Source organism: Sitodiplosis mosellana, unplaced genomic scaffold, assembly GCF_009176505.1.
Source record: "Sitodiplosis mosellana isolate CC-2019 unplaced genomic scaffold, AAFC_SMos_1.0 Smas_scaffold_6165, whole genome shotgun sequence".
In the NCBI taxonomy this organism is placed as follows: Eukaryota; Metazoa; Arthropoda; class Insecta; order Diptera; family Cecidomyiidae; genus Sitodiplosis; species Sitodiplosis mosellana.
Genome location: NW_022601406.1, coordinates 1,603,006 through 1,612,740, shown reverse-complemented (window position 1 = coordinate 1,612,740; position 9,735 = coordinate 1,603,006). Strand labels below are relative to the sequence as shown.

The 9,735-nt window shown below is 34.5% G+C and overlaps 1 protein-coding gene across 1 annotated transcript; it reads left to right on the top strand.

The window, feature by feature from the left end:
• Window positions 1–7,012: 7,012 nt before the first annotated feature.
• On the top strand, window positions 7,013–7,603 carry LOC129574720 (putative odorant receptor 71a). The gene is made up of 3 exons (XM_055457098.1): window positions 7,013–7,077; window positions 7,175–7,330; window positions 7,428–7,603. The coding sequence occupies exons 1-3, from the start codon at window positions 7,018–7,020 to the stop codon at window positions 7,479–7,481; spliced, it is 270 nt and encodes an 89-aa protein (XP_055313073.1). The 5' UTR covers window positions 7,013–7,017; the 3' UTR covers window positions 7,482–7,603.
• The last annotated feature ends 2,132 nt before the right edge of the window (window positions 7,604–9,735 follow it).

The following is a 9,735-nucleotide window of genomic DNA, read 5'->3' as shown; positions in this document are numbered from 1 at the left end:
TTACTCTTCTCTTTCACAACAAAGTCAGATGAACTTACTCTCCTCTCGATCTAGTCAATAGATTTATCGGTCTAAAATTCGAGGCAATATTTGTATTTGAAATTTTTGGAATGGGTGTTACAGTAGAAATTTTCCATTGACTTGGGAAAATTCCATTCTTCAACGATTCGTTTATTGTTTTGGTCAGAAAATGGCCGATATATTCCATAGAGTCGAACCACACATTAGAGTTACACAATTGACTCTTATTCACTTTTTTCGTTAGGTATTTTGATGCCTTAGTAATTTCTCCAATAGAGACTTCTTTAAATTTAAAAATATTTTCATTACCAGTGCAATTTCCAGTGCAGGAACATTTGGAATTTGCAAATTTATGTCTTTTATGCTGTCTATAAAGAAGGTGATAAATTTTTCACTTATTTCGTCAATATCTGTACTTGTAGTGTCATCGAAAATTATTTCATCGCTAAATTTAGCCTTTTTACTTGGAAGAAGTTTATTTAAGCTTTTCCACATTTTCTTTTGATCGGTTCCTGCTCTAACAATTTCATCTTTAATTGCATCATTCTTTTTTTGTTTTATCAATTTGTTATATTCGTTTCTTTTGTTAACTCGACCAATTCAAATCAGTTTTATTCATTTTCCAATTATTGTAGAGTTCTATTTTTACAGATTTTAACTCATTTAATTCATCATCAAACCAAGTTAACTTCAGTTTCTTATCCTTCACTGTCACAAGTTTGACCATAGGCTCAACTGAGGCCTTCACATTCGATCTAATTAATTCTGTTTTATCATCTATACCAAAAATTTCGAAGTTCTCCCATTGACAATTTCTTACTATTCTTTGGCTGGTTTTCGAAAAGTCAAAATTAATATCACCTGCTATGACATTCAATTTGTTAATATTTGCGTTAGTTTCAATGTATTCGTTTATCATATTGATCGATTCATTTGGGTTCGTATCCGGTGATCGGTAAAAACCGCTATAGATACCTTTCATATCACGTTCAATTATTTCTATGGTTATGTACCAAAAACTATTTGCAATAGAGTTCGATTTACGTTCATATATGTGTCGCTGAGCATAAAAATGGGAACACAGATCGGTTTCAGACATAGTTTATTCTAGAATATACTTTTTCATGCTTCGTTCGTTCTGGATCAGATCTGTATTCACATTTTAGTGCTCAGCGACACATATGTAATCATATTTATTTAATTTACACCCGATTTCGATGGAAAATTTTCAATATCATTTCTTCTATTGATTTTTCAGCTATAATTTGATTTAGTTCGATATTTTCTTATGCAATTTAACATATTCCAGACTGATTCGATCATAATTGCTTTATAATTTTTATAATATATTTATTTTTTATACATAAGATATTATGGTGGTGAGTTTCAAATAAAACGGCACAAATTAAATATGATGATAATGACACGGTAATTGTGTGTGGTGATTTTAATCAGACGGGAGTCAAGTGGATTAAGGCGGACGACGGTGATTACTACCTGCCAATGAATATGAAAACGGAAGGTGGTGTAGCTGTCATTGATACAATGCTCGGTTGCGGTTTCCATCAAATGTGCAATCTTGAAAATGCTGCCGGCAATGTTTTGGATCTCGTATTCACAAACAAATTCTACGATTTATCGCTTGCGGAGTCGCTGACACCGTTGATAGAAACTGATGTGTGGCACAAAGCGATCGAGGTTGAAATCACAATTGATGAAAATGAAAGTGAACTAAATGACGTAACTGAGTTTTACAAGTATAAAGCGGCTGATTTTGTGGCGATGAATGAATTCTTTGTTGGGAGAGATATTTCTTCTGAAGTTGGGCGGCAGGACGACATTGGAAATTCGTTTCAGATGTTTGAGAATGTTGTACATGAAGCAATGGACAAATTCGTCCCAAAAGTCACCGTTGAAAACAGCACAGATCCACCGTGGTACAACAAAAATCTGAAACACTTGAATAATTTGAGAAGAAAGGCACACAAAACGGGCAAAGGCCACAAACAATTTCGCTTATTATATGACTCTAACTGATTCCTTCGTAGCGTTACAGGGTCAGTTGTTCCAGTCATACATCACCCGCATACAATCGGACATCAAGTCAAATCCGAAACACTTCTGGAGGTTTGTGAACGACAGGCGCAAACGCAATGACATACCATCGATTATTGAGTACAACAACCATGCAGCCAGTAGTGACACATGGAAAGCGGAGTTATTTGCGGATTTCTTCGAAAGCCAATACACACCGAGTGATGACATTGATTTGGATAACTTGCTAAGTGAATGTGGTGATAATGCGTTTGACATCGAAAAGAACGAGGCTGATGTATTGAAGGCACTGCTTTCGATCAATGTGAACAAATGAGCTGGCCCTGATGGCATTTCACCGAAATTACTCAAAAATTGCGCGTATTCACTCGCTACACCGTTATCAAAGTTGTTCAATAAGTCATTACAAGCGGGAATAGTGCCGAGTATTTTGAAAAATTCGAGAATTGTGCCGATTTTTAAATCTGGCAAAAAGAGCATTGCATCGAACTACAGACCTGTTGTCATGATACCAACAATAGCGAAGGTGTTTGAAAGTATTGTGAACAGTAAAATTAAAGCATTTGTGAACGGTAAAATAGTCTATAACCAGCACGGTTTTGTGAATAATCGGTCAACATCATCGAATTTGCTGCAAATGGTGAACTACACTATGGACTCAATGATAGCGAAATGTCAAACCGACGTACTGTACACCGACTTTGAGAAGGCATTCTATCGAGTCAACCACAAGAGGCTTCTGCAAAAGCTGGCAAGACTCGGATTTGGGCGAATTCGCCCAAGTCTTAAGACTTGTCAAATGGTTCCATGCATATTTGACAACCCGAACACAGTTTGTTAGAATCGGCAACAGAAAGTCAAGAACTTTCACCGTCTCGTCCGGTGTACCAGCTGCAAGTATCTTGGGACCTTGTCTCTTTATTGTTTTTATAAATGACATTGTCAACTTTGTTACTCATGCATTTGTTTTGTTGTTCGCAGATGATTTAAAACTCATTTTAAAACTCATTTTGAGAATCACGTCACCGAATGATGCCCGCTTATTCCAAATGGCCATTGACCAATTGCACGAATGGTGTATGCTCAACAAGCTGTACCTTAATCTGAAGAAATGTTTCGACAGAGACCTGGGGGTCATTTTTGACGTGAAACTCACATTCGCCAACCACATTGATACAACAGTAGCTAGCGCCTACGGAGCATTAGGTTTTATTTAGCGGACACTGAAACACAAGTTTACTATAGAATCAGCAAAACTGTTATATTGTGCCTTAGTTCGATCGAAATTGGAGTATGCTAGTGTCACCAGTCATACATTAACAAAATTGAATCAGTACAGAAAGACTTTGTAATCTGGGCACTTAGGGGAATTTACCAAAAAGATGCTAACTACAGATTGCCATCGTACCAATTAAGATGTGATAATTTGAATATTCAACCGCTTTGGAGGCGGCGTATAAATGCCTCAGTATTTTTAATTCATGATCTCCTATAAGGAAAGTCGATTAGCGCTGCACTAAGAGAAAAAATTGTATATACCAAAGAAATGTGAGAAACAGAGATCTAGTTCGAATTGAGACTTATGGGACTGACTACGCCCGTAACCAACCGTTTATTTTAGCGTGTAGGTATTTCAATAAAGTAAGATAAACGTTTTTGGACTCAGCATCGAGACAAATATTCAATAGAAATGTAGCAAATTTAGACAACAATGTATTTGAGGAACTATATTTTTAGAGGTGGTGAACACAATCGGTCACCGCAGAACGCCACTTCGAAGTCATTAGGGCTGGTGGCTAGGTGATCCGATTCGGGGTGTGTCACTGCTTGTGTAAAATTTTTGAATGTGTACGAATTGTATTATGCTATTCAGTCTGTGATTAGACGGTGAATAAATAAATAAAATAAATAAATGGATACAAGTTTAGTATTCATTGGAATGCAATCGTAAATGCTCGCAGATTTGCTGAAGAACAAAGCATAAACATTGGAAATAACTTGGTCAAAATAGACAATTTAAACGGAAATAATAATAAAAATTTGAAAGAATATTAACCCAAAATAATTAAAATTCGTATTGAAACAATAATTTCGTGTGATAAAAACTAAACCTTGTGAAAACTCAAGATTTAAATTGCAAAGATTTATGAATGTGATATTCAATCAATAGTGAAAATTAGCTACTTGTACACCACCGTTCCTGCGTTTCAATAAATCCAGCTATTTGACCTGATTTGTTTCCCCATCCATATTTGAAGAAATGGTTTTGAGTGGGAAATTCAAACTACTTGGCCCCACTTGGTAGCTTAGATAGTTTGGTAATCCAACGGGTGATATGACATATGCACAATTTCGCATAATTTGATGATAAACTTTTCATGGACAGTCGATGACTGATGTCGTGAAGACAATTAAAAATATTTCATTTCATACATCAACTGTCACTATGAGCGTATGCATCAAATGCACCCGGCAATTACAACAATGACAGTGATAAGAAAAATAATTATTACGTTCTCACATGTGTCGTTGAGAATAAAAATGGGATTAGCCGAAACCGCGTGTTTTTATGCGAATCATTTGTGTGTTTCTGGTACGAGATACGAGGCAAATATCTCAAGCAAAGATGAAGATCTTGAAATGTTTTAAAACATTGATGAAAATGATTCACATGTAAACGAGCGGTTTCGGCTGATCCCATTTGTATTCTTCCAACGACACACATATTATATATTGTGTCGCTGAGCATAAAAATGGGGATACAGATCTGTTCGAGAAATATTTTATTCTAGAATAAACTTTTTCATATTTCGTTCTTTCTGGATCAGATCTGTATTCCTATTTTTATGCTCAGCGACACATACATATGTAGCTGTGAGAATGAAAATGGCAATACAGGAATGAACATTCTGAAACGCATCAAGAAAAAAAAATCGCAAAAATGAATCATGAGTTCTGAATATGCAAAAGTGAAACATGAATTTACATGGAAGCATAGGAGGTTCATGGTTCACTTTTGCGTATTCAGAACTCATGATTCACTTTTGCGAATTTTTTTTTCTTGATGCGCTTCAGAATGTTTATTCCTGTATTGCCATTTTCATTCTCACAGCCTCATATATAATTATACTTATTTTAATTATACACTTTCTATGGAAAAATTTTCAATATCATTTCTTCTATTGATTTTTCAGCTATAATTTGATTTTCTTATGCAATTTAACATATTCCAGACTGATTCGATCATAATTGCTTTATAATTGACATGGTCGGTTTTATACATAAGATATTATGGTGGTGAGTTTCAAATAAAACGGCACAAATGGATACAAGTTTAGTATTCATTGGAATGCAATCGTAAATGCTTGCAGATTTGCTGAAGAACAAAACATAAACATTGGAAATAACTTGGTCAATATAGACAATTTGAACGGAAATAATAATAAAAATTTGAAAGAATATTCACCCAAAATAATTAAAATTCGTATTGAAACAATAATTTCGTGTGATAAAACTTAAACCTTGTGAAAACTCAGTATTTAAATTGCAAAGATTTATGAATGTGATATTCAATCAATAGTGAAAATTAGCTACTTGTACACCACCGTCCCTGCGTTTCAATAAATCCAGCTATTTGTCCTGATTTGTTTCCCCAACCATATTTTATGAAATGATTTTGAATGAGAACTTAAAACTACTTCCGACGTTCGCTTTTATTAGAAGCCACCTAACCATCAGAACTGATTGGAGTAAAAAAACTCCAAATCAGAAATGGTGTTACTTATATACCTTTGGGAAAATTTTATCCAACCTAGTTGGCGTACCATTGTATCAAGAAGATCAGACAATTCACTGGTACTATTACTGCTCATTTGCGGTTGTTAGCACTTATGGCGTGCTTGTTATATACACCGCATACTATTACAGTATGCAAGGGGAGATGGGAAAGTTCCTTCCGTCCACTTGCCTCTTCGGAATCATTTCTTGTGTAAGTTTAATGAAAGAAACAGATTTATTTTGATCATGGGATAAAGACTGTATTCAGTCAAACATATGCAAGACTCACCATTTATATTTTCAATGTGTTTAAACCCAAATGATTTGACATTTCCAACTATTTTTCCGACGCATCCATACTTTCAGTATATTCCATTTGTAAGGGCGACGCTCTCACAAGATCGGGATAAGTATCATTCGCTGCTTACATTTGCTGGTCGTTACATTTATCATGACAATCATGACCACACAGAGCATAATCGAATCTGCTCGGATCAAATGGATATGACTATGAAAAATTTGTTTATCAGACTAGGGTTATTAGCTGTTTCAGCATGGTTTGGGATCCTCGGGCCTATTTACTTTTACATCACGGAAGGAGTTAAAACAACGACAATTGAAGTGAAAATTCCGTTCGCTGAAGAAGACCCAAAAAAAGAATATGCTATGAATATGTTACTTGAGGGAATTGTCTTTTTTCATGGTGGGCTTTTATATATAGGCATGGAAATAGCAATGGCAATTTTTGGAGATGTGGTAAAAGTATTGCCGATTCTGATCAAGAACCGACTCAAGGAACTGACCGAATCGCATGAAAGAAAGGAGGTATCTGAGCTACGGCTTTGCTTAGCCTTCAAGAATATAACAAAACAATTGCTCGATTATGAAGAGTAAGATTTGATCGATTCCTTTTCAGTTCGAAGAATGTCTTAATTCCAAACACTGTCTATTTTTACAGCTTTGTAGCGTGCCTTCGTGATTTCTTGTACTGGCGAACCTTAGTGACACCAGCTCTGTTCACTTACTCGATTGCGATGGCCATTTTTTGTCAATACACTGTAAGTCTCCATTTTCATACCTTCAATTTCAAATTTGAACAGACAAAATTCGAATATTTTTAACAATTCGTCTACCTTTCAGATGGGTTTCCTGGCAGGCTATGGAATGGCTGTGATGTCATGGATTCAATTCTACTTCATATGTGAGACTGGCCAAGATATTGAGGTAACGTATTTTATTGCATATTCAATAGTGTCATGTTGTATCACATGAATATCGAATAAACTTTCAATTTTCGATTTACATTTCGGTTGGTGTCCAGGATAATGGATTGGATGATATTCTCTATGATAGCAATTGGGTAGATTTACCTTGTGAGCTGCAGAAGGACTTGATGCAACTGATTAGCCAAAGGCAAAATCGAGTAACTCTCGATGTGGGGCCATTTGGAGTTGTTAACCGGGATCTCTTTGCGAAAGTATGTTTGTAATCTATCGTAGTTTTGAATTGAAGTAAGGTATATTTTCTAAGAATAATTCTCTAATAATTTCATTTTCCATCTTTTTCACTTCCAGGTAACAAACAAAGTCTATTCTTTTGTTATGTTCTTGCGTAATTTTGCTTCTTAAATTTATGGCGCGATTGCTGCACCATTGTTTGGACACTTCTAGATTCTATTCAAAATGAATCGATTTCTACTTCTCTTTATATTTACGATCCTGTTGATTAATTGTTGAATTATATCTATTCTTTATGTGGTAACCACACAAAATGAAGAAAACGAAAATTCCGAAACGTCAAAATGCCGAAAAAAAAATCTCGAAAAAAAATTCCGAATCCAAAATACCGAAAACCAAAAACGCAGAAAAATTAGTTCAAAGTCCCATTCCATAGAACCGGAGGGTAATACTATTGCTCGAAAATACTATTCATTCGTCACCTTTATCGCCAATACCTTGCAAATGATGCACAAATATACATATTTGTTGTTGTACCGAAGCGCTAGATGCACTGATAGTTTATTAGGGCGGTGACTCCGTAGATGGCTTATTATAGTAGTATTTTCTGATTGGCGATATAGGTGATGAATAAATAGTATTTTCGAGCAATAGTATTACCCTACGGTTCTATGGAATGGGACTTTGAACTAATTTTTCTGCGTTTTTGGTTTTCGGTATATTGGATTCGGCATTTTGGTTTTCGAATTTTTTTTTTCGGAATTTTTTTTTTCGAGATTTTTTTTTGACGTTTTGACGTTTCGGAATTTTCGTTTTCTTGATTTTGTTGGGTAACCCTTTATGTATACTCCTTTAAATAAATTTCGGTCTTTTTGAAATATGAACAAATGTAAACCAGACTTCCTTACACTGAACGCAGCGAACTCAGCAATGTAGCGAGCTCTGTAAAGTTAGAGCTGTCGAAAAAATTTCTGCAAGTGAAATCGCCAATTTATTAGGACTGGTTCACACTGATTTCTCTGTTTTTCGCTATAATCGTTTGATGTCAAATGGACCGAAATATATTTTAAGGAGTATACAAATGCTGTAATGCCAAACAATATCACTCGCTTATTATAATGTTGCCCATAATTAGCTTCTTTTTTGTTCTAATTTTACACTTTGAATAATACAAAACAATTCAATTTACACCTTGCCAACTAAATATCAAACTAAATAAGAATAAGAAAACAATATTTCTGCACTCGATTTCAATAAAAGCGACCAAATAATTTTAGTTCTTGATTTGGATCGCGTAGGTAGTCGACTGGGCAATATGGAAATCTATTCTTTGAATAAAAGTCTTGAACTAATTTGTTGCAAAAAGCACATAAAATGTTTGGATGACGCATTCTAAATGCGATCTATTTTATTCAAATTATCTCTCAATTTTGAGGAAAATGTGGCCAAATTTGATCTCACTAGATATTTCCCCTTTGCGTTTCCGATTTTATTTTATGTATTTGTGTTTACACATCTACCGAATGAAATAACAAATAATAATAATAATATCAAACCGATCTGAAGAGATAGACAAACAAAAACCGGCCGTTATTTTATTATTTATTGAAAAGAATAAGAATTCGGATGTATATTCAATTTGCCGGCTATGTGTCAGATTCCAGGGTTGAGATATGTTCATATCAATTGTACTTTGGGTGTCCTTCAGTGTCTTAAAGTTGAATACAAAGTGTGCCAGGTCGGTTTTCTCATAATTAGAGGTTCAATTTTTGAGCCATTTCAATTTACCGCACATATGAAATAAAACGACAACTATTGATTCTGTTGGACTTTTCATACTTTATCATAACCAGTGAATACATACAGATAACATAATATCTGTTCCTAAGCATTATCTCCTAATTAGCTGCAGCTATTTCGAATTTGTGACTCATTTCCCGAAAAAATTCGTAGCCTCTTTGAATTTGTGATGGATTTTTTATGAAAAGTATTGAAATACTTACCAAAAATTTAAAGAGGCCACAAATTTTTCTTGGAAAATGAGTCAAAAATTCAAAATAGCTACAGCCATTCAGGAGATAACGCTTAGGAACAGATAATATGTTAGCTGTATGTATTCACTGATCATAACTTTCCCTGAAGTTTACTTTGAGAAAAACACTTTCAGACTTAAAAAATCTTGACAGGAAGTCAGTAAAAAGCAATTCTCAAAAGTTTAGAGTTGACATAAAAAGGTAAAATTTTGATAATGATAATAAATAGTGCTACGTATGGTTTTAGGTAAGTAAAGTCATTAAGAATACGTTACTTATATTGTATTTTCGAGCAAAGTGTCGTCATACCGCCAATTGTTCATGCATTTAATTATTTCGAAATGGAAAAAAAGAAAACTCATTAAAAATTTAAATTATTTCCTTGTGAGACA

Coding starts and splice junctions, on each gene's coding strand:
- LOC129574720 (XM_055457098.1), top strand. CDS start 7,018: ATGGCTGTGATGTCATGGATTCAATTCTACTTCATATGTGAGACTGGC. Junction 7,078..7,174: donor AGACTGGCCAAGATATTGAG/GTAACGTATTTT, acceptor GTTGGTGTCCAG/GATAATGGATTGGATGATAT. Junction 7,331..7,427: donor ACCGGGATCTCTTTGCGAAA/GTATGTTTGTAA, acceptor TTTCACTTCCAG/GTAACAAACAAAGTCTATTC.